General features: G+C 41.3%; 1 protein-coding gene across 1 annotated transcript; it reads right to left on the bottom strand.

The window, feature by feature from the left end:
- Positions 1-7162: 7162 nt before the first annotated feature.
- On the bottom strand, positions 7163-10210 carry LOC139071414 (uncharacterized). The gene is made up of 6 exons (XM_070553872.1): positions 9849-10210; positions 9015-9604; positions 8543-8722; positions 8062-8268; positions 7755-7809; positions 7163-7598 (listed from the first exon to the last, which is right to left on the bottom strand). Exons 1-6 carry the CDS (start codon positions 10048-10050, stop codon positions 7441-7443), a joined length of 1392 nt encoding a protein of 463 aa, XP_070409973.1. The 5' UTR covers positions 10051-10210; the 3' UTR covers positions 7163-7440.
- Between the last annotated feature and the right edge of the window lie 14050 nt (positions 10211-24260).

Raw genomic sequence — 24260 nt, forward strand, 5'->3', positions numbered from 1 at the left:
ATGGTTGAGGAAGTAATAGATCAGTGTGACATTTGTGCTGAGAACAATGTAAAAAAGGGCATCACAGTCCCAGCGGGACACATTCCAGTGCCCGAAGGTCCTTTCAAACATTTGGTCATTGACTATGTTGACATGATTAAGTCTGTGCATGGGAAACGGTACATGCTGGTGATCATTGACAGATTCAGTCGGTGGATCGAAGCCATTCCCTCTAAAGATCTAGGTTCAGAAACAGTGGTAAAGTTTCTAGTCAGAGAAGTGATTCCTCGCTTTGGTATCCCGTCGGAAATAAGCTCGGACAATGGTCCTGCTTTTGTTGAAAAAGTCCTTAAAGGTGTGTTGCAACAACTAAGGATAAAGCGATGATTAGGATCAGTTTATCACCCCCAGAGCCAAGGGATGGTCGAGCGAGCGAATCTGACGTTGAAGTCTAAAATCTGCAAAATCTGTGCTTGTACTAACCTTAACTGGGTTGATGCATTACCGCTTGCCTTAATGAGCTATCGCATGCAAACTAACAGAAGCACGCATCTTTCACCTCATGAGGTCCTAACAGGCAGGCCAATGCCAGCTCCTCAGCTTAGAGGACCCCACAAGGGGCCTTCGCTGGACCAGCTAGAGCTTGAATTCAAAAGCTATATCAAGCAACTAACCAGCATCCATAAAGCCATCTATTTGCATGAAAAGAGAAAGGAGCTCGTCTCTAGCGCAGGCGCAGACGGGCCAGTAGTTCCTGGAGACCAGGTGTACATCAAAGTTTTCAGGAGGAAGTGGCACGAACCGCGACGAGAGGGTCCCTACAAAGTGGTTCGAGCAACGCCAACAGCAGTCCAGGTCGAAGGAGGATCGACGTGGCATCATCTGACACACTGCACGAAAGTCAAAGACAAAACTCAGGGCAGTATTGTGTCTGACGTAACAAACCGGCATGATGGCCGGAGGAAATAAGGGCGTGCTAAGCCTGATGACAGTTCTGTTTTGGATAACACTAGGGGGTCTGATGATGGTGCTGGAGGAGGTGAAGATGGAGACGATGGCCGAGGAGCAACTCGTCGACCCATCACAAGAGCATACGCCAGACGACTTGGTCAACGACGAGGCAGCACACCGTGATCAAGTTAAGTACAATTCAGCAGGCCGGATGCAACATAGGTCGGCATCCCTGCCTGCATTCGACGTAGCAATTGTTAAAACTGGTGTTACAACCACGGTTCCAAACAATGTTTTGACCACAACTAAGACAAATAAAATCCCTGACAGTGTGACCACAGTTCCAAGTAATGTTTTGACTACTAGCGCTACTACTACTGTGATCCCTGATGTTTTGACTACCACAGCCCCTGCTGAAGAGGTGAGGGCCGACTGGAGCTCTTCCTCTCTTTTACAGCTAGTGACTCCACTGATTTCAAGATCTAAAACAACGCCAATTAGCAAGCTGAGAAGCGTAACCACTAAGCCACCTGTCAGTACTACAACTCCCACAGGAGGTGTAGCTGTGAAATCTGGCTTTCCCACCGCAACCTCTGGTAGTAACTATGTTCGTAATCTCACTCAGAAAGGACAGAATGAACAAGAAGTGACCAATCGCAAAGCTGTACCTAAGCCACTATTTGGGCCAATTAGACCTAGGTCCGGCGGTAGCACAGGGCCTATCTCCCCTAGAGCGAGCAGACAATTGGCTATAGAGGATAGGCTTTGGGATGCCGCCATGCAAAATAGTTGGTATAAATGGGCTTTGTATACGACGAGAGAAATGACTCCTAATGACTGCATAGTGTGCGCTCAAGCACCCGGAATGTTACCTGAGGTTGTTCCGGAAAAGTATACTTCTAGTGAATGTGCCATTACACAACGACGCACATGTAAGACTAGAAAGGAAATAGAGATAAATAAAAAGATTCCACCTCTTCTTAAGATGCCATTGTGTGGATTCCAATGCAGATTGCTCCATGGTACACGAGATAAGTACAAATATGTTGAAAAATATGCAGAATATAACATCCTAGAGGAATGTGCTGAATTTGCGATCCAAACAGACCAAAATGGTCCTCCAACGGACTACAAAATTGATTATAGTGCTGATTATGAATGTTTTGCAAGTGGAGGTTTCGCTGACGATGGAGTGGACATAGGTAATACATCTGTCAATTGTAACGTCACTTGGGTATTATCCTGGTTCCTGCATGCAAATGTGACACCACTTCTCATTGACACCCCTGTTTGGTATGAAAACCCTGTAACTCTTAGTCAGGATTGTGATGACATATCGATGACGATTCCCACTCTGGATCTCATAGGTGAGCAAGACATTCCAGTGGCCGACAGCTACTGGATGTGTGGTGGTGATGTTCTAATGAATGTTTTGCCAAGTTTTTGGGTTGGGTTGTGTACGCTAGTACGTATGAAAGTTCCAGTGACTATCTTGCATGAAGGTGTGAGTGAATTACTTCAGTTGGAGACTACCAATAGACGTAGGACAAAGAGGTATGATGTGTTTGATCATAAAGTGCATTTAAACGCCATAGGACTGCCAACAGGAATTCCCATAGAGTTTCAGGCCAGAGATGAGGTAGTGGCAGGTTTAGAGTCAATTCTTCCTTGGATAACAATAAATAAGAATGTGAAATGGATCAACTATGTTTATTTTAATCAGCAAAGAATCTTAAATTACACAGTAAATAACCTTGGCCTTTTGGGTGAACAACTTCATGCCACCGTCAGAATGACTTTGCAGCACGACCAGGCTTTGGACTGGTTGCTGGCCGAGAAAGGTGGGCTCTGTAAGTTTCTGAACTCCAGTGGGCAAGAATGTTGCACCTACATTCCAAGTAATACGGCCCCTGATGGTGCATTTACTGAAGGAATGAGGAAATTGAACGATTTAAAGATAGAGCTGAGGGAGAATGCAGGCAGGGAAAGCTGGTCCTTAGACTCCTTAGCCCTCAAATTGGGTCAGTGGGGAGCTATTTTGGTAAAGGCAGGAATTAGTGCAATAGTAGTACTAATTCTGATTTCTCTATTGGCATGTTGCATCCTACCTGTTGTGAGAAGACTGTGGGAGCGAACTCTGGCTGCCCAAATGAACCTTGCTGCGTCGTCTCAATATGTGCAAATGGAAATGGCCGCAATGGACTCAGCACGACACCCACTGTGCCTGAAGAATGGGACGGCTGATGGGACAACGATGGAGTAATCTTTGCGTCTCATCAGAGATGTTGTTGTTGTGGTTACATGTACTCGACTAAGGAATCGGCCTCAAAGTCCTCTTCCAGCGACAAGACCCCTGCAGCAGTCATCAATAAAACTGAACTTGACTCTTGTGTTTTCTTCACTCCATTTCTTTTTCAGTTCTGCAACTGGGACTCTGACTCCGCTCTCTATTTCGGTTGAGCAGTTGTGTTGTTACATCAAGTATATTCATTACACCTCCTGTTGTGTTTAACTTTTTTATAGGTTTAGTCACATCGACATCATCTAGTCGTTCATTCGTATCCACGTCAATCATTTATTTCACATGAGTTTGTATTTTTGATTGCATATTCACGTACAGTTACTGGTTGCAATATTGCTAAGGGTAATTAATGCTCGATCATGCTTATGATTTTTGTTCTCTGTTGGAAGGTTTCATCAGTTTGTTTTCTCTTACGTGTGTTCTTTTGTTAATTCACTGTTACCTAATGTCTGCCGTATACTTAGGCTAGACTTGTATGCTCACTCTGTGCGTTATGCGATCGTCCTGTTTGGGCCAGGAGGTCAAGGGGGAATTTTTCCTGTTAAGAACAGCGGACAGGTTTTCGCCCCCTTACGGTGTGCGCATGCATTTTGATGTGTTACTGTGATGGTTAAAGACGTCACATTCCATGTTGTGTTTTGAAGCTGATACTTACTTTGTGTACTCATCCAAGTGTTGGTTTGCAGTTACTTTGTCGTTACATATATACCTATATAGTTTGGTTGAAGTTTGTAGTGTATTTGTCATTTTGCCATTCGACACCCATTTACTGGTTTATGTTAACATTCACTTATGTGTTATGTTATATGTTATGTAGCCAGCTTATTAATGGGGGTGGACACCCCCATGGGGGGGATCTGTAGGAGCTAAAAGCAGTGTTTTGTGTACGTGCATGTTGACATGTTGCTTATCAATACCAGCCGCACACGTGCTGTGCAACTTCTTGTTTATCAGGCAGCCCAGCTGCTGAGTACATGCTCCACAACATGTTGTTCAGTCCAGCTTATGTAAGTCTCAACTACTTTTGACCATATTAGGAGGTGGAAGTAGCACCCCATCATTTCCCAGAATCAAAGGGAGGTGGGGGTTGAATAGTATATGATGCTGTGTGGTGTAGGAGAAAGGGGGCTTTTGCAGAAGGATCTCCAGCCGAGGTGTTTAGATTGAAGCTGGACGCTGTCCCCATGAAGTGTTGGTGATGTATGGAAGAGTTGTGTAAATAAACGCCCCACGCTGAGTTTGGACAAAACTGTCTCTCTCTTGTGTTTGATAAGGAAAAAGAACCACACACCAACATATTTGGCAAGAGATATCAGCTAAATCATCAGCCCGTTATTAGGAAACACAGATCAACACTGCAAAAATAGCATAGAACTGGCAAAAGAACTAAAGGAGATTACAGTAGAAGACAACGACATACTCATCTCACATGACGTCACATTCCTGTTCACAAAAACACCAACCCAAAAAACCATAGACATAGTAGTTAACAGAATCAGACAGGACAAGACTTTACACAAAAGAACAAACCTCACAGCAGACGACATGGCACAACTGATAGGACTGGTAGCTAACTCCACTTACTTCACATAAGACAACACAATATACAAACAACTGGAAGGCTTCGCCATGGGTGACCCGTTATCAGCCACCCTGTGCGAGTTTTTCATGGAAGACCTAGAACAAAAATCCATAGCCACTGCCCCCCAAACTGCAAAATAAAACTATGGAAAAGCTATGTAGACTACACTGTTAAAAAAAATTCCGTTATAAAACGGAAAAAGTGCTGGTAATTAATTACCAGCACTTTTTCCGTTATTGTACGAGCACTTCCGTAAACCTTAAAACGGATATTTCTGTAGATTTACCAGCACTTTTTCCGTTATTGTACGAGCACTTCCGTAAACCTTAAAACGGATATTTCTGTAGATTTAACCGAGTTTTTCTGTACCATTGACGGACATTTCCGTCAAACCGAAAATGGCAAATTCCGTATTTTCCATAAATTTCTGCGTTGTTGCACAGACAATTCCGTAAACCCTATAAAAGATATTTCAGTAGATTTACCTGACTTTTTCTTTACCATTTACGGACAGTTCCATCAAACCTAAAATGGAATATTCCGTATTATTTAAGTACTCAATCCATACCATTTACGGACACTTCAGTCATCCTAAAATGTTTAATTCTGTACCATTCTCTATACCGTTTACTATCAATAAAGCACAAATGTTGAATCACAGCAATTATTTATTTCCTTTAATTTTACATACATAAACCTGCTGTTCTCTCAAAGAAGTGCAGCCATGTTAGGGAGATGCCAAATCTAGCAACTTTTTAGCATCCACAGGCTGACAGGCATTAATAACAACTTGTTTTGTTAAAGACAATGACAAAATAAGACAATAAAACTGCCAGCATTGCTGTTGCTGTCTCACCTGTCAGTGCAAAATGAGGAGGCCCCTCCAGGAGGATGCAGAAACCTACACCTCCAACTCCACATATCACACCGACAGGCAGAGCTCTGCAACCAGTGGCTGACCTTTCTACAAAAAACAAATAGAACATTAGAAGTATTATATTATACAACTTTTCTATAAAACATCAGTGCAGCAATAACAACCATGACCTTAGAAGGATGACTGTGCAACATGCCATTAAGAGATTTTTAAAACTCTTAAAACAACTTAAAACAAAAAAAAATTAAAACTTACACCTCCAACTCCACAATGACAGGAAAAGCTTAACCGGAATGACAAATATCACCCACCTTCCCTCCCCCTTAACATGGGGGATTTGAAACTGCAGCATGTGTGTTGTGGGCATAAAACATCTGAACTCACCTAATACTGTAAAAATCTGTATTTCGACTCCCAAACCCCATGTTTTTGGATTTGCCTGTGTGTGTGTGTGTGTGTGTGTGTGTGTGTGTGTGTGTGTGTGTGTGTGTGTGTGTGTGTGTGTGTGTGTGTGTGCATTCAGTCCAAAAAGGTATTTTCTGAGCTCTGAGAACAGCTCAAATGGCCCATTCAGATTCCTTCTGCTTGCATTCAAATTCCTTCAGCTGAGAAACCAGCTTGCACACCTGTGGAGGAATGAAGTGCCGTTTCTTCCCCTTCTTCTCTGCCTTTGAGCCTCGCTCAGGATTGACCCCAAAGAAAACTCTGAGGAAAAAAAAAAACAATAGTGATATGCAGACAAAGTTTGCACGTGTAGTGTGGCTTGACAGGAGTGGAGCAGTTCAATAAAATCCTACAATTGTTTTCTTCAATATGCCCCTATGTGTGAACCTCTCTATCATTCTAATTGACCATCTGTCTAGAACCCAATGTTGTTGTGGTGCTGGTGCCAGTGGCTAAGCTTATCTCTTCCTTTGTCTTTTCAAGACACATGCATTCGCACTGTGCATATACAGAAATGTTTGCAAGAGCGAGAAGTCTGCTTATCACCAACACATGACAGCATGCATCCTCAATGTGTATGCAGGGATATTATAAATGCACAGAACACAGAAGGGTTAGAAAACACAGTTGACATTGTCCTATCAAAAGGTGTAACAGCACATTTGAACACGGACTGTCCTGGGGGTTATTCAGACATGGAGTGGAGAAACTGTCACATTCAGTGCATGTTACACATCAGTACAAGTATTAACATTTGGGCATGAATCCACTATGTCCACTATGGTCCCTGGAGCAACATATTTTGAGTTTGGGGTCTGCAGCCAAATAAATTTCAGTTTGTGTGTCTTTGACATGAAAAGGTTTGACCACCACTGACATAACCTGGTCTCAGGTGCTAATGGTTTTAAAGAGATAGCTCAAAAGAATTTTGTGTCAACAAACCATTCTGAAAAAAATATGTTTTTGCTCCATTTCCCAACTAGAATCATGTTATGTTTGTTTTGTTATTGATTGACTTAGGACACTATTTAAAGCAAGAAGCATGTTACCTGCCCTTTAAAAAGATATGACACATTTATTCCAACAGTGGTCTTCAACAGGGAGCTACAAAATCTCCGAACAAATCCATATTCAGGGGGATCATAAGCCAATAACAGCTGATCTAAAAGCTCACAGCATGTGGCGACACATTTTGAGCTTGTACATCTCAGACAAACGGGTTTAGTGTAGATTGACAAAAAGCAGGTCAGGTGCAGAAAGGCACGGCAAAGTCACATTTACAAAGTATTTCCAAACAATGAGTGCTTACCTTTGCATGAATTCGAGAGTAAAAGCCATCTCCGGTGGGTATTGGACGTTGCAGACATAAAACATGGAGAAGACGTAGCTCAAGGCCACAATGGGAGAGGTGATGTGGTCATTGACAAGTAACCCATCAACAGCAATCTTGAATTGCTGGTCACCTTAAACACAGATAAAAACCATGTACGACTTACAAAAAAAAAATCCTACATTTTAAGGCAAGCAAAACATTTCTTTAATAAATATGACACAACAACAGCTTATAACAACAGCTAACAACAGCTTGCTGGGATACAAAAAAAGATTTAACTACAAACCTCTGATTAGGATGCATGGGGTCACTGGGAGTTCGACTTCAGGATCTGCAGAGATCTGTTTTGGTGACAGACATGATACATGAATGAATGTTTCCAGTGCACACAAACCTGCTGGCAAATTGACTATCTGCTAGTGTCTTCATCAGACAGAGGTAGCCATTATGCACAAACATTAATGTAAATAGTTTATAGAGAATATCAGCAGCACAATTAGGGGAATCTATACTTCCTACTGTGGTTGGTTACTCGGTTCACCACTGGATGCAAATAATTATCTTGCACACAGTTTAAAATCTACAACATCTACCTCTTTTTTGTGGAAGAGTTTATAAGAGTCTTCCTTGAAGTATTTTGAAATGCCGCAGATGAGCTGTATTGGACCTTCGCCCGTCTTCATCCCTTTGTAGTCAAGGAAGTCACTGATCCCCTTTTCTTTTTTGGAAAGTTCCTGTTGAAGGTTCAAGGTGTTAATTTTGTACAAGTACATAAGACTAACACTCATTTTCGTTTGGAGCTATGGAGAGAATTTTGAAAAAAATTAAAATAACCTGTTCTGTTTTGATCTCAAATGTCCTGCTTTTTTGGTTGTCACTTCTTGATTTTTGGTCTCAAATCTATTCCATTTGATTGTTCATCCAAGTTATTCTATTTGATTGGTTGCCAGTTTATCTTTTTTGGTCTCAACTCTCTTTTTGGTTGCAAATCCGTTTTTGATTGATTAATAAAGACAAAATTCTCTCCATATGGAGCAGCACAGCACAATCATAATAATAACAATAACAACACACCTGTGCCAGCTTGTTTTGTACAGAGAAGCCAAAGAGTTTAGATGCATGATCAAACAGGTGAGGAACTTCAAACAGGAACGGCCACTCGTCCTTTACAACGGCAATAGTGGTATCATCATCGTTGAGGATTTCACGCTGAATGGGATATGTTTCAGTCATCAATTTTCGAACAGATGACTCCTAAAGATATGAGGCAGTTAGACAAACAGTCGAACAGTTAGTCAAACTAACCAATTAAAATAATAAAACAGGGTATCAATTTCAATTGACTATGGGCATAGTGATACAGACGATCTACAATTTCACAATGTGTCCTAAATTGTACTTGGACCCAGACCTCATCGCATTACTCCTGCTATATACTATTGCTGTGTGAATGGTTGTATGTCTAGATGGTGGACTGTAGGAACCGAATATCCCTTTGAGGATTAATAAAGCTTTCTGTGTCTGTAATGGATGATTGCAGACCCACCTGAAGATCCTGGGTTTGAAAGGCACGTTTCAACTCATCTCGTTTAGACAGCAGGTCTTCTCTACACATGGCCCCCTCAATGATTGGATCCCACGCAACACATCCATACAGATCTGAATTTCTGGGCCTTTTCTTTGTCGAATTTTCACCCCCTGCTTGCCTCTTCAGTGAGCTTAGTGGCCTCTTCATATTTTCAATTCTGTGTTCCAGCTGACGAAAGAGAGTTTCAGAACCATCTTTTGCAAAAGGTTTGTTTCCAAACGGCTCTTTCAGCTTGAAGGAGGCAGGATATTGTCCTACAATCATACTGGCGAGTTCCCTCAGCTTTTGTCTACCAGGTCTTCCTGGGTGTTTATGGAGGTAATCTTCAGCGACGATCCGAACCATCTCTCGTCTGTCTTTCCCCATTATGTACTTTTTTTCACGCAACTCATCCATGACTTTTGAGGGAAATTTGTGCCATGGTACAGAATATGTGTCTTGGGATGGGGAGTCGGCTGTCTCAGGTGGTGTTGAGGGCAGCTGAAACCTCTGTGGTTCAGGTGTTGATGAGGGGCCAGGCCGGGTGAACTGCGGTGGAGTTTGTGAATCTATGGATGATATGACAAACATCTTCATAAATTAAACACATCACAGTTGTTGCAAATCAATTAATACATTGGTCCTCAATGTCCAGTTTGGGTCAACCAGGAATACAAATGGACCTAATTATGAAAACCAATTATAGAGAAATTATTGCCATGTACAGCTGATGGCAACTTTTTTTCGGCATTTTTGGAATAAACCCTTGTAGTTTCAGAAAACTTGCATTAAAACAGAGGGGCAAAAACTCACCTGCTTCCAATGCTTTGACAGCTCTGACGAATCTTTTGCACTGAATGAATGGCAGAGTGTCTTTAATGTCCTCCGGGTCCACAAGGCTCAGGTCATCTACAGAGAGAACTCCCAATTCCTCCAGTTTAGCCATGAGTGTATCCATCTTATCGCTACTGAGCGATGGCATTGCTTTCTTGACATAGTTTTTCACAAGTTCCATGTTGGTGTGTGTTTAAGAGGAATGAGCCACCGAGTACCTCTGTGGTAAGCATAAAGTGGATGATAATCAACAAGTTTGTTCAAATCATGGCAACTGAACAGGTCAGAAGCATTTTCATCAAGTTCATAGAGTCCAAGCTCAGGTATCCAGCTGGCAGTTTTCCCTCGAAGCAAAAGTAAGACAGTAGTTTCATTTTTTACAAAAATGCTTGCTATTTGTCCTAACTGCAGTAGTCCTTTTGCGTAGCTCAGTAAGACCAGCATTCCATTTGCATATTTAGTGCCTTTAACCTGCGCACTCTCTGTGACAACTGAGTTACTTGAGTTCAAATCAAATTCACCAACCACTGTCCTTATGTTCTGGTCATAGAGCTCTGGATAGAACCGTGTTGAGTCTGACACATGAACCTGGGAACGAAACAAGGTACCACAAGACTGATAAGCCTGAAGCAACTGGTGCCGTTCAGCCAGAGACTTGGTTACATTTATGAAGTTCTTACTTGCCCTAATGCACCTTTTAAAATAAGAATGTTTTGATTCAAAGCGCATTGTCCAAGTATATATGAGTGGGCCAAATTGTAAAGTCAAGTGTGCATAGTGAAGCAGATAGTGGTGTTTTGGTCTAAGTTGAACTCTTGGAAACAGCTCTTGCCTCAATTCCACATACAGTTCAATCAGTCCCTTCATGAAAGCAATCTGCAACTCTGAGAGCCGAGGTGCACAGACAAATTCAACAAGCTCCCTCAGAAGTAGTACAAGTCCCCATACTTCATTATCAGCATCTTCAATTGTGTCATGCACCAAAACAGGCAAGAATTTCAAAAGCCACCTGTTTTGGGCTGCATGTCCTCCAAGCCTGGCTCCTGTAGTGGGAATAGTGTTTAGCTTGTCGCTGCTTTCACCAGGAAATGATTTGATTCTTTCATTAAGAACCTCATAACTGAACCACTTTTGTGTTCTGATTAAGAACTGCAAAAACAATGCCAAATCATAATCTACTACCCCCTCAAACAGATCATGAGCTAAACAAGCTGGTAAGCCTGGCTGACACACATGAAAGTTGGACAGTTTGTTGAAAACACTGTCACATTTAACACCGTGATGAGTGTGTACTTCATCGTTACTTTCCAGAAACCGCACAGTCTCATTATGATCAGCTGGATTTCTATGAGTGAAAACTGTGAGAGGGTTAGACTGAAATTCACTTTTTGTTGCCAAACAGTATCTGCAGAAATATTGAGCTGTGCTGAAATTTTCTGTAAAGCCACCAATCATGTGGGAGCCCAGATTATCGCCCATTATGCACGCAACAGTGCCTTTATATATTTTTCCATTGAAAGATATGCCCCTTTCCTCCAGCTCACACAAGTCTGACACTAGCTTATTGAAAATCTTATCCATTCCAAAGTATTTGCAATCTTTCTCTACACAGAGTAATGCCAACTGTATCTGATCAACAGTTGATCGTTGGTGTGGATGAAAATTTCCAAGTGTGAAGTAGACAGCCAATACTTTATGCTTTGTCTTGGCAGATCCGAGTGGATTAGCCACCTCAAAAGCATCCTGAAAGAGCATTACCTTTAAACTGTCTGGGTCTGAGGAAAACATGGCATTGGATTTGATGGCCCACCCATCAGTGACATCACACAGTACATCATCTTCAGAATTAGAACTAGGACTGTGCTGATCTAAACCTTGCTGTTTCAGAATTACTTTGAGGGTTTCCAGTATTGGGATGTAATGATAGTGCCTCTTCTGGCCACTGTGATTGCGTCCAAGAAAGACTTCAACAGGTTCAACATAGTCATAGTGTGACTTGTAATATTTCAGCCTCTTGTGTTGCGTAGTTAAATGACCCTTTTCATGTAATGCCTTGTGCATAGGGCTCTGCTCGTACATACTATTCCCAAGAGATGTTACAGTCTCCTTTGGAACACCATACTGCCCCAGTTCACAGGCTAGTGCTTCCACAGTATATTCCTGTTGAATATCACTTATAGTTCTCATTTCATTTGCTATTTCTGTTATTGTGGAGGCTGGAACCAAATATTTTGCCTGTAAACCCAAGTAAAACTGAGCAAGACTCTCTGTGAAGTTGTCTTTCACTTGATCACAGCAGAAATTATCACTTTGTTCTGCATCAATGTTAAAACTTTCAGGTTCTTCAGGTTCTAAATGTGATATTTCACCTTGGAAAGACCGTTCTGTTAGTTCACATATATGAACTGGGGCTATCTTGGTAACATCCCACCCTTTATGGTATCTGGAAATATGCGTTAAAAAGGATGACTTTACATTGAATGTCTTAGAACATCCATCAAAGGGACATGTTACAGTCAAACCCTCATCTATGTGACCACTCAAATGACACTTTAAAGTTTTAAGATCATCATATTCACTGCTGCAAAAATTAAACAAGCACCTTAACTGTACAGACACATTACGGTTCCATGTTTGTGTGCTCCTTCTGTCTACATGAGCTCGTGACATATGCACAGCAAGGCTACTGTATGTGTTAAACTTCCTTCTGCAATCCCTATGGCCACATAAAAAAGATACATTATTATTATTTCTGTGTGTTCGGCGGTGTTTCAAGTAATCAGTCGAAGACCGAGCATTAAAGCCACAAATGTTACAAGTCAACATTTTTAAGAGATTGAATTTGCCAATTGAAGGATAGCCAGAATCAGAACAGAATCAATATGAAAACAATAAATTTATATCAGCACAGTGAAGCACATTCACTTTTCAGGTACCTTCAAATAAGTAATCTGCGTTGGGCTGCATGGGCCACTTTCCTTGGGCTTTAAATTTTTTCCTGCAAGGAAATCTGATTCTACTTAACTATCACCCCTTTTAATTATTACCATGTTCAGTTGCATGCTAACGTAACACGGCGAGCTATAACAATACACACACACACACACACACAAGCGCGCGCATCCAATTTATGGGCTAACGCTAACTTTAGTTGGGCAAACCACGCTTCAAAATAACGCAAAACCGACACATTCAAATGTTACCATGAAACACACACGGCTACCAACTGACTATCGAGACCAAATTTCATGTAAGAGGGAGGGAAAAATGGTTTTTGACGTACTTACGAAGCGCAGGCGGCTGGCTAATGCTAATGCTAACGCAGCTAGCAGCAAACGTCCACTCACATACACACCACTTCCAACTGCCTATCGAGGCCAATTTAATGTACGAGAGGGAACAAGGTGGCACTCCATTCTCATTCCACACAACCAACCTGTTTCCAACTTTCCTTGTGACTTGCAGAAATTTAGGTAGGGACTGACCGCACTGAAAGTAATGGCGTCGGAATATTCTGGCAGGGGGAGAAAATTCTGCATGCGCAACAGCAAACTTTCCGTATTTCGCAAAACGGAGCGAATCCGTAGCAAATCCACGGTAAAGGGACCCCTAAATTTACGGATTTTTTTAACAGTGTACATACTGGAAACCATACAAAAAGGACAAACAGAAACACTAACTCAACACTTGAATAACATTGACGACACAGGCAGCATAAAGTTCACTTATGAGTCAGAAACGGAAGGCAGTATAGCTTTTATGGATATGAAAATAACCAGGCAGACCGACGGGACCCTAAACATAAACACATACAGGAAACCAACACACACAGACCAATATCTATTATGGACATCAGAACACCCTACCATACACAAAATGTCAGTAATCAGAACACTATATCACTGAGCAAACATGATAACAGAAGAAAGAGACCGTAAACAAGAGGACAAACACATACAACACGCTTTAAAGACCTGCGGATACCCGACATGGGCAATAAACAAAGGAAAACGGCAAACAATAACAGAAAGAAAAGAACAACCTAAGCAAAGAACCAGTAACCCAGAAAGACAAGAACCAAAACCAGTGAAAACCCTACCATACATCAAAGGCATAACAGAAAAAATAAGAGCAACAATGAAAAATACAAAATAAACACACCAACAAAACCATACACAACAGTTAGAAACAGACTAGTACACCCAAAAGACAATATCAGCTGGACATAAATGTGTAGTTGTTTACAAAATCCCATGCAAACTCTGCAATAAAACATACATAGGAGAAACCGGACGCCAACTCAACACATGAACAATAGAACATGGAAAGGAGTGCGAGAAAGAGGCAAGTCGAAAACACACAAGAGCAGCAAAAGAAGAAGCAGAAAGTACAATAAAGAAGTCAGACGTAACAGATCACTGCACACGAGAAAACCATGTAATGGACTAGGACAACACAAGGATCATAAACACCGAACAGCAAAAATACAAAAGATGGATAAAAGAAGCAATCGAGATAAGGAGACGTGGATGTGGGACCATGAACAGGGATGATGGAGTTTACACGTTGGACCGCGAATGGGACTGCATCGTTGGAGAGGGAAGAGTGGGCAGCAGAGGGAGACAACGTCCTCTGCTGCCCGCGGATAAACGGAGAAGGAAGTGACGCCACCATCAGCGTCAGCCTGAGGAAGTTTGCAGCCGCAAACGAAACGTAGCGGGAAAACAGGTAACGAAACTGTTCTGTGTTTTAAAAAAGAACTACAGCATGGAATTAGAAATACGACACAGCAAGAACACACCTAAGATCTCAATTTGCTGTTTATGTAATTAAATATTAAACTCCTTCCTAGTTGGTTAATTAACATTTTCTCAGTCTTTATTCTGTTGAAGACCCCCTGGGCGCAACTACAACAGGACACAGCGATGAAGAGACGCTGGAAAAGGATAACAGCTTCAATCACCTGCACCCACTCTCCAAACTGGTTTCATGGTCAAAGGATCAGAAGGACTTTTTGGGGACAAGATCAACTCCCTGACAATTGGACAACCACCTCAACGCGCCATGGAAAGACTGACATCTTCCTTTTAAGAAGTTGAACTGTGCGCTCACATCCAGAACTCCATTATTGCACTCCAGACCTGGACTTCAAAGAACTTATCAACTTAAGACTGAAACCATCCTGATCAACGGAAGAGGACTCTGACCTTCCAAACTCTTCTCCAACTGAGACTCTCAGCCCACGGACAAGCCCTTGATGAAGAACACTTGATTTGCCTCAGTTCTGCCATGGTTAGAGCTGCATAAATTAATGTTACACGTTCATTTTCCCTCATTCACAGAAAGAGTCATCTGCAGCTTGAAGCTTTAAATTAAATTCACCTGATGTTTCAATAAACTCTACTGATGTTTTTTGTATATGGTTTTGCTAACCTTTCCCAATCTCTTTACAAGGACTGCTATAAATTATAGAACTGTTGCATCATAGTAAATTCACTTAAATATGTGTGGAATAGCTTATCTTAAGTTTTTGTTGGTGTTGATTTAACAGGTTCCCATTATCTCACTTGTATCTTTGTTAGCTGCTGTTTGATGTTATTGTCAGTCGTGTTTGCCTTCTCGTGTTTTATTATTTTATTTGTTCTTTATTATTTTACTTATTTGTTATTCATGTGTTGTCTTCTTTTTGTTTGGTTATCCTATTCGGATAAACAGGAGGGATTATGTTATTATGGAAATTTTATATTTCATTACTTTAGTCCTATTAACAGATCTATTAACTGAATGTCCTGAAAGCATTCTCACACACACACACACACACACACACACACACACACACACACACACACACACACACACATTCTTGTCTTCCCACATACACACACACACACACACACACACACACACACACACACACACACACACACACACACTCACACACACACTCTCTCACACATGATCCACTCCCATTCCTCTCTTATCTCTTTGCTTAAATAAACTCTGTGACCAGCTGTTCAGGGCATTTGCCCTGCGCACTTGCCACTAAATCATGATTTGGTTGTATGTCTGCCTCATTGGTTCTTGTCTCTCTCTAGCTGCAGGAAATGGGTTTCTTGGTAAACATATTGATAAAATCCATGACAGTAGAATAATCAGAACTATGTCATAGAGACATGGGAAGGGGCCAAAGTTGAAGGTATTAGATGAACAATGTAGCATCATGAATGTCCTGTTTTTGACCTAAAGGTCATGATTGCTGCGTCTGCTCGAGCAGAGACATAAAGTCTCCGACACAGGCTGATCTACATGAGATACTGGCCAAGGACTTTCATGCACTCTGCTCATCTGAACTGTTTCACCTCTGTTACAGCTCAAGACGAAGACGAAGAACTCTCTTGATAAACACATTATCAACCAACTTTGTTATTACCAATAATAATGTGAGCCCAATGTTCAATCAATCTGTGAAATGACAATGTTATTACTTGATATTATAATCCTGTGATCAGTAGTATTTTACAAGTAATTGTAATCCTGGACATTTGCACTAGACACTGACGACACGTAATGCTAAAGTCACACGACACATTTCCTTTTGTCTGATCTAATCAGAACCTTCGTTTCTGATGCGAGGCGTGGTTATTTGTGGTGTTTGTATAAACCCTCTTTTCCATGTCAACTTCTGATTTGCCAGTATACAAAAATATGACAATTATAAAAACTATTCCACGCCACCTTTTCTTTAGTTCAAGCGTTCTAGAGAAGTCTCGGACAAGCCATCCAGACTTCCTCTTCAGCCAAAAAGAACCTCAGACAAGCTGGATAAAATCTGTTGCAAGTTACACCTGACCGCAACGGTTCCTTCAGAATAAAAGCTGAACCTCACGACCCCTTCAGGGTCTCGCTAACGCCAATGAACCTGTCGTGACCTGGAAGCATTCCCAGACTAGTTTGGTCGGCACCGCTGCTTTTCTACCGGCTTCGGTTCCAAGGAGGGTCCAAGAGGACCTCGACATTCTGGATCTAAACGGAGGCTTCCCCTGGGGTATGTAGACCGACAGATGGCGTTTAATGTGTGTTATAAATCTCCAACTAAAGTTTAGAGCGAAACATTCACTCCCACTCAGAACTAAATGCTTCTTCGGATCCGCTCATTCTGATAATAACATTCCACACACACCCCATCATTGCACGTCTCACTCCACCTTAGTTCCATCAGTGTTAAAGTTAGCCTTGTTTAAATTGTGTAGAAATAAATTTCTTAATTATTATAAACATGACTCTCTTTCTTTCCTCTGAGTTAATACGAAGTGTCAAGTAATCCCTGCAATAAAAAGTTCTGATCTTCCGATTAAAATATTCAAAGATCCATCAGATTAAATATTTCATATTTCTATGAAATCTCACATTTTATGGTTCATAAGTAAGATGTAAACAACTCATCATTTACAACAAACTAAACTAAACGCACTTTGATTGGCCACTAGAATATTTCAGCTCAGCTGACACTTCACGTAATGCGCACATGATTACTTTTTACCCTCCCGTGGGGCGGAAAATATTAAACTGGTTAGATATTCACCTCAACGTCTCATGAGGCAAAAAACTCAGTGAAAATCAGACGTACACAGCCACGTATCTGCTGAGCAAACGGTTATTCGAGGCTGTTTGCTCAGCAGTGACAAGGTTTCTAAGTGGAGGCATTTCAAGAAGCTTGTCACACCTGCATGTTTATGCCAACACAAGACATCGTGTGACAAGTAACCCCCCTCCCCTAAATAAAAACAAAGAAACTTATGTGAAAAGACTGAACCTCTGTGGTCAGGTGGGGAGCGCTGGGCCACCGCGGTGTCTGAAGACAGGCACCTCGGTGGTCCAGGGGGCGGACCACTAATCTGAAGTTAAAGCAGTCACCGCGTCACCAAAACCTTATCTGAGAAATAAACAAGACACTCGACCCCCCAATCACACACACAAGATAAAGGAACAGGGCATCACGTCTGCACAGTGGGTAGCACTGTTGCCTAGCAGAAAGGTTGCTGGTTTAATTCTCATCAACTTCCTTTCAGCGTGGAGCTAGCGTGTTCTCCCCATGTATGAGTGGGTTTACTCTCGATGCCCCCCCCCCACCCCCCCCCCACCCCCCACACACACACACACACAGGCCAAAAACACACGTTTAGGTCAGCTGGTGACTCTAAATTGACCCTAGATGTTAATGAGAGTGTGAATGGTGGTGTGTCGAGTCCCTGTGATGGACAGGACTTGACCAGCGTGTCCCCTACCTCTCAACCAGTAGTTGCTAGAGAGAGCCACCAGCTCCCCACAACGTTTGTTCAGAAAATGATTGAATGAGAAACAAATGTGAAAAGTTACCCCCCACCCCCAGTCAGTCGTGGCAGACGGCTGCTCAGTCTGTGCCAGGTTCTGTTGGAGGGTTTTAAATCTTAAAAAAAATAATCTGTCTTTAAATCTAAAGGTCAGTCTGAAGTGCGACATAAGTCCATGGAGAGGACAGAACAACACCATGAGCAGGTTTGATGTTACTACCAGTGAAGCTGTGGGTTTGGGAGGAATAAAGAAATAAACAACAGAAAAGTCAGATTATGCATCTTATGAAATAATCAGACAAGTCAGATGTGATGATATTAAGAATAAAATATCTTATTGTTTGAATATATATTAGTTTTAAAGCAGAACAGCTGAACATTCCACATTTGGCATTTTACCAAATAAAAAGCCTGATTGGGAATAAGTGATGCTCACCAGTAGGCAGTGATGCCGCTACACAGGTTTCCTCTTAAATAACTTGCTAATATAACCTTCTTCTAATTCTACAGACGTGATTTAGTTTTCTAAAAGGTGCCTCGGTGTGACCTTTTAAGGTTGGTTATTAAACACCATGGAAACATTCTGAGTGGCTGCTTTTCACAAGAAAATAATAAAGGAATTAAAAGTAAGATCTAAAATGAAGTGCAGCTCATTACTGTTACTCAGCTGCTGCAGCCTTTTTGGCTCATCTTTATTAATAACTCTTGCAATTATGGACGCCGTTGCACATTATGCATCCCATTTAAAGATCTGAAGGGGATGCTGGTGTGGCGGCGTGTTGAAATGTGGGAGACAAGGCAAGGGAACGAAACAGAACTGTTAAATAAAGCTTCAAAAGAAACCATTTCTCCCTCGTCGGCCTGCTTTATGTGATCATCGGCCTTAAGGAAAAAATCTGATTGGATCTAAGTCTAATTCTTTCATCACTCTGTTCCCAGTGACAGGAGGAGACAGGAGGAGATTGGAGGAGGCGTGAAAACCAGGAAACAGAAAGAGTCTCGCTATTATAAAGACAAGTTTGGGGGTTGATGTTTTACAATTTATGCATTTTTTTTAATTTATCTAGAACATATTGAACTTTAAGATCACTCTTCCTCTTTAGTTAGATGTAAAACTTGGTTATTTGTTTCCCCTTATAGGGAGCCTAAGTCACTTCAGCACCAAAAAATGAATGCAAGTCAACGGGGCTAAAAACGTTATTTTCTAACCCGCTTTGCCTTATGCCCTGGATCGCTGCAACTTAAATGAAAAGTAATGATGGGTGTTTCGACCATGCCTGTCATGTACTTTGAGATTTATCAGCCTGCAAAAGTTCGTAATTAGCATGACTACAAACCAGAAATCGGCACGTCGCATTTATGACGTCACCACATAATCTCCTCTCCCCTAACGTAGCTGCTACTTACCACATGACCAGATTTATGGTGGTTCTTTCCTCCTGTAGGTAGGTTGCTGAACTTACAGGCCTTTTCCCTCAGTTTTCTCTGTGTCTGGTTTGATGATGTCACTTTCGTAGTCCTGGAGTTATTTTCACACAAACCCTAAAATAGCATTTCCCCCGTTCGAAAATAAGAGTGTTCTTGGTATCAAAATGTGTATTTAAAATTCACGGACATCATATGTGAAATCCATGGCACAAAACAAGCGGAGTTAGAAAATAGCGTTTTTAGCCCCGCTGACTTGCATTCATTTTTTCTTTCTTCTGGGGACCCATGGTGCGGAAGTGACAAGCTCCCATTCAAAACATTGGCTTTTCATCCTTTTGCTGCAACTCGTGAATTCGTGTTATTTTCTAAAATCCAATTCAGTTAGAGGATCTTTCATTGGAATGCTTTGCTAATTTGTTTTCAAACCTCTGAACTGTTTGCAATAGTCTTGAGCTCTCTGGAGCAGATGCAACCTTACCCTGCACTCTGGTGTCTCCTGGGCCTTGATTAGACTTTTTGTGCACCTTTGTCATTAGTGTTTTCCAACATCCTAGTGAAATGTTTTCATGGTGGTTAAAATGTAACATTACAGCTGTTTTTGCATATGCTATGTGTGAATTGACAGGAGTAAGTTGTGATATGTTTTCATGACTACAATAATAATTCATTTCTTAGCTTTTCTGAAATTAAAGCACAAACTGAAAGTTGCAGAGACTCCTTCCTCCAACGGCTGTAAACGTATTAAAAGGTTATTGTTATCAGGTCTCTTTTGTCTAATTAAATTTCCACCTTTTCAATCACTTATTGAAAGTGATAAGCAATAATTAAAAATAATCTAATTTCTGGAAATCTTGTAAACTTTTGAACTTGCAGGTCAATCACCTGGTAAGGCAACTTTTAATCTTTATATCCTATTGAAGCTTTTGCAAGGCTAAACTTGGAAAAAACAGAAATAAGATAAGTTTCTAAAAACTTGGTATGCAATATATAATTTCATTAATATAACAATAAATTAATATAACAATTAATGAAATTACAACTTTTCTTTCTGCAAGTTAAGTTTTCAAAATACAAAGAATAATGATTTTTATGTAGAATATATTTTTGAGTGTACATTGAATATTTAAAACCCTTACTTGGCTTTTTATGACCTACAAAGAATGCTGCTGTTGTGTCCTTGAGCAAGACACTTAATCCAATTTGCCTGCTGGTGGTGGTCGGAAGCCTCGCCTCTGTCAGGGCGCCGCAGGGTAGCTGTGGCTACAATGTAGCTCATCATCACCAGGGTGTGAATGTGTGTGTGAATGGATGAATGATACACTGCTCTGGAGTCCTCTGAGTCTGAAAGGCATGGGTCATAAATACTACCACAGCTTTTTCTGTCTTTAGCTTAGCCAGTTTCCCTTCCCAGCTGTTTCATGTTGATACACGCCTTACACAGAAATGAATGAAGAACGTCCCCTTTGACATCTGTAGCGGTGAGGATTAGTTACATTATTTGTTAAATGATCAACAAGATGTGATATTCCAAATAAATTTGAAATATGAATCTGACTGAACTTTGAATATTAGAATTAAAATTAGCTTTAGGTTGTTTTGACTATTCAGGGAACACACACCATGTTAATTCAGACAGAGTCAAGGATACAGTTGATAAAAATGAATTTAATTCTATTTTTCAAAACTAAGTGATTATACATGACAAAATATGCATAAATGATGGTTATACAAATAACAGACAATGGACAAAATGATGTAATGTAAGCTAGATGTTTAGCAGAACCTTGTAAGTGTCTGTGAGAGCTTGTGATGTCTGGGTTGTAAAAGCAGTTTGGCTCTATGGTTTAATAAACTAGAGATTATTCATAAAGCCATCTGATGCCATTTGTGCCAAGTCTACGCACCAGTGTGCGAAGGTCCCCGTGTGATCCAGGGGGTCAAGAGGTTGGGATGGACAGTGCCAGTGGTGGGATCTCTGGGCACGGAACCCGTAGTTCCGAGCATGACCCATCTAGTCTGAGATACCATCAGGTGATGGCAGGAAGCTGGTGTATATATTTTGTGCCTGAGGCTGTTTGGTGGCTCTTAAAAGAGCCGTTGTGTCTGACATCACTCGCAAGCATTGCAGAGCAATGTTTTGACCTGAGGTCAAAAGAGAGGATGGTCCCAAACGCTTGCTCAGCGGTCGGCCGAACTAGGAGTCGGCTAAAGAATCAACTAGATCAGGAAGTGATCCTTGTATTTATTAAATCAGCCATTTGGTACGCTATTTCTGGGTAGCTAGAGTCCGATTAGCACCGCCCCCAACAGTGGGGCTTAGTTCCTTCTTGTTTGAACATATTTAGGAGTCGAAAATACAACTTTAAGACTAGCGGAAGGACTCAAACCCAGAGGCAACATTGCAAAATACACTTGTTTGTCTAGGGCTACATCCCAAAATGTATTGCAAAGTTACATCCCAATCTATTTTTAGCTACTGTAGAATACGACATTTCTTTAAAAATCTAAGAATAAAGATAATTTGCTCAAATACATTCCAAATTATTTCATAAACTAAATTTCTGTCCACACAGTTAGTTGTTTTACACCAAACCCAGTTCTCCACAAAGCTTTGTTAGAGTAATCAGGGTTTCTACTGTGCTGCTTTTCTTGTCTTTGGTTTATTTCAGGGTGACGAGGCCACACGACAGAAGCACCTCCTCAGACAATCTTGGGAACAAACAAGCAGAATCTGAGGTAGAAACACTGATTAATTTTCAAACTAATTCTCTGGATTTGGTGTATCCAAACACCTAAAAAGACTGTTGGGTTATTGTGGGAAAGAAAAGAAAAGAAATTAGACAGAGCGAGCCCAGGCCATCGCTATCATCTTAATCACATTCAATCCCCAAATGCAGCTGGAGGTCTGATTCGTATCTCTGCCTCTCACAGCTCTGTGACCAATCAATAGATTTAAGTGGCTTTGCTCTCAGCTCGTGCTGAATGAATGAGCACTCTCACACCAAGAGGTCGGTTCGTTTTCCTGCTGAAAGTCATGAAATTCCCCAGCTTGACTTAGGGTGGATCTGTCGGTCTGCAGCCCTCTGTCACTCTCAATCAGCTGTTATCAATCTTAAAGTGGCTCAACACCTTTATGCTTCACAGTTTATTTAAAAAAATATTCTTCTTGATCAGTTCAGTTCACAGAGAGCAGTAGAAACACCAAAAAACGTGGAAATCTGTCATCATTCCTGCAATCGATCGGTCGATCAGACGCACCTCCTCCTAATCTCTGCTCACCCAGAGATTATTATCAGCAGCAACAGGCTCGAGCTGCTACACATTAAAGAGAAAAACACTTCCTCTGCCTCCTGTGATGTTACCATGACATGCACACTTAGAGAGCATCCACGCTGTAAGGACTATAATTCCCTCCTACTGACGCCGTCCTTTTGACAGGTGTTCTTTGTGTAGCTTGAACAGGGTTCTTGTCTTAAAGGTAAATACAGACGTGGCACTCAGTTTGGTTTTTGCTTTTTAATAAAAAATATTATACTTGTACCAATTTTGCACACATCTCTCTTATGTGACAACATCCTTCGCTTTTCACCAAGTCGAAACATTGCGCAACACCAGTCATGTGGTAATACTGGATGAATCCAGGATCAAAGATAATGTAACTGCAGCAAAAAATTGAAGCCTTAGACGGGCAAGACTGTAACTAACCTGAGAATCGGGTTCCGAACAGTGCATGAACAAGACTCATAGATTCACATGGAAAGTTTCTGACCCAGTTATCATCGGAGTGGCATCGGGCTGCACAAATCATTATTTTTTCTGTTGCACGGGGGTTAAGTGCCCCAGATGTGTTTCTCTAGTCAAAAATGCAGGTAAGAAGTGACTTAGCTCCCTTCCAAACAGAATGCAGTTACCTCAATGAACCAATAATCCTGCTTTGTAGTACAAGTCTCTCGTGTGGTTTATTTAATCCAATTAATCAACATGTGGTGTTTGGTTACTGGCTGCTCTCTTCCAAATCCTCTCGCACTGTTAACTGGCTACATGGGGAGGAAACTGGACACATAAAAGAAAGGTTGTCCACCGTCCTTTGTTTCTTTGTTACACTGGGCGGGACAGAGGAACCTAAACATTTACACAAGATACATCACTCAAGTGTTTTCTAAATGCGGATGCTCATATCTCTGTCCTTTGTCACGAGCATGTCATACATCACGTGGATAAATTGCAGATTCTCTGAAGGGTGCATTCACACACGCACACTCCCTTGCAGTCTTTGTTGTGGTAATATTGCTCATAACGTCTGGGTTCATCCTCATCATTATTTAGTTCCAACACCTCAGTGTCTTTTATTAGCTCCCAGAGCACGGTCCAAAAGAAGAAAGCATGCATCAACAGCGAGGAGAACATCAGCACCCTGCTCAACCCTGTGGCTTTTATGTAAGAAATAATGAGGAACTAGCATCAGAAGTTTGTGCCAGATGAGAGCAGGACTAAGACGCAAACATTTTTTAAATAAAACTGAACAGGATGATGATTAGGAAACCATCAGCACTGGTGGATAAATGTCATGTCCTGCTGAGCTAAGGTCTGGTTTCTTATCATTGCTAGATTTTTAAAAAGTGTGAACATATGT

The sequence above is a fragment of the Nothobranchius furzeri genome, chromosome 8 (assembly GCF_043380555.1).
Source record: "Nothobranchius furzeri strain GRZ-AD chromosome 8, NfurGRZ-RIMD1, whole genome shotgun sequence".
NCBI lineage: Eukaryota > Metazoa > Chordata > Actinopteri > Cyprinodontiformes > Nothobranchiidae > Nothobranchius > Nothobranchius furzeri.

Coding starts and splice junctions, on each gene's coding strand:
- LOC139071414 (XM_070553872.1), bottom strand. CDS start 10,050: ATGGAACTTGTGAAAAACTATGTCAAGAAAGCAATGCCATCGCTCAGT. Junction 9,605..9,848: donor TGTCAAAGCATTGGAAGCAG/GTGAGTTTTTGC, acceptor TATCATCCATAG/ATTCACAAACTCCACCGCAG. Junction 8,723..9,014: donor TTCAAACCCAGGATCTTCAG/GTGGGTCTGCAA, acceptor TCATATCTTTAG/GAGTCATCTGTTCGAAAATT.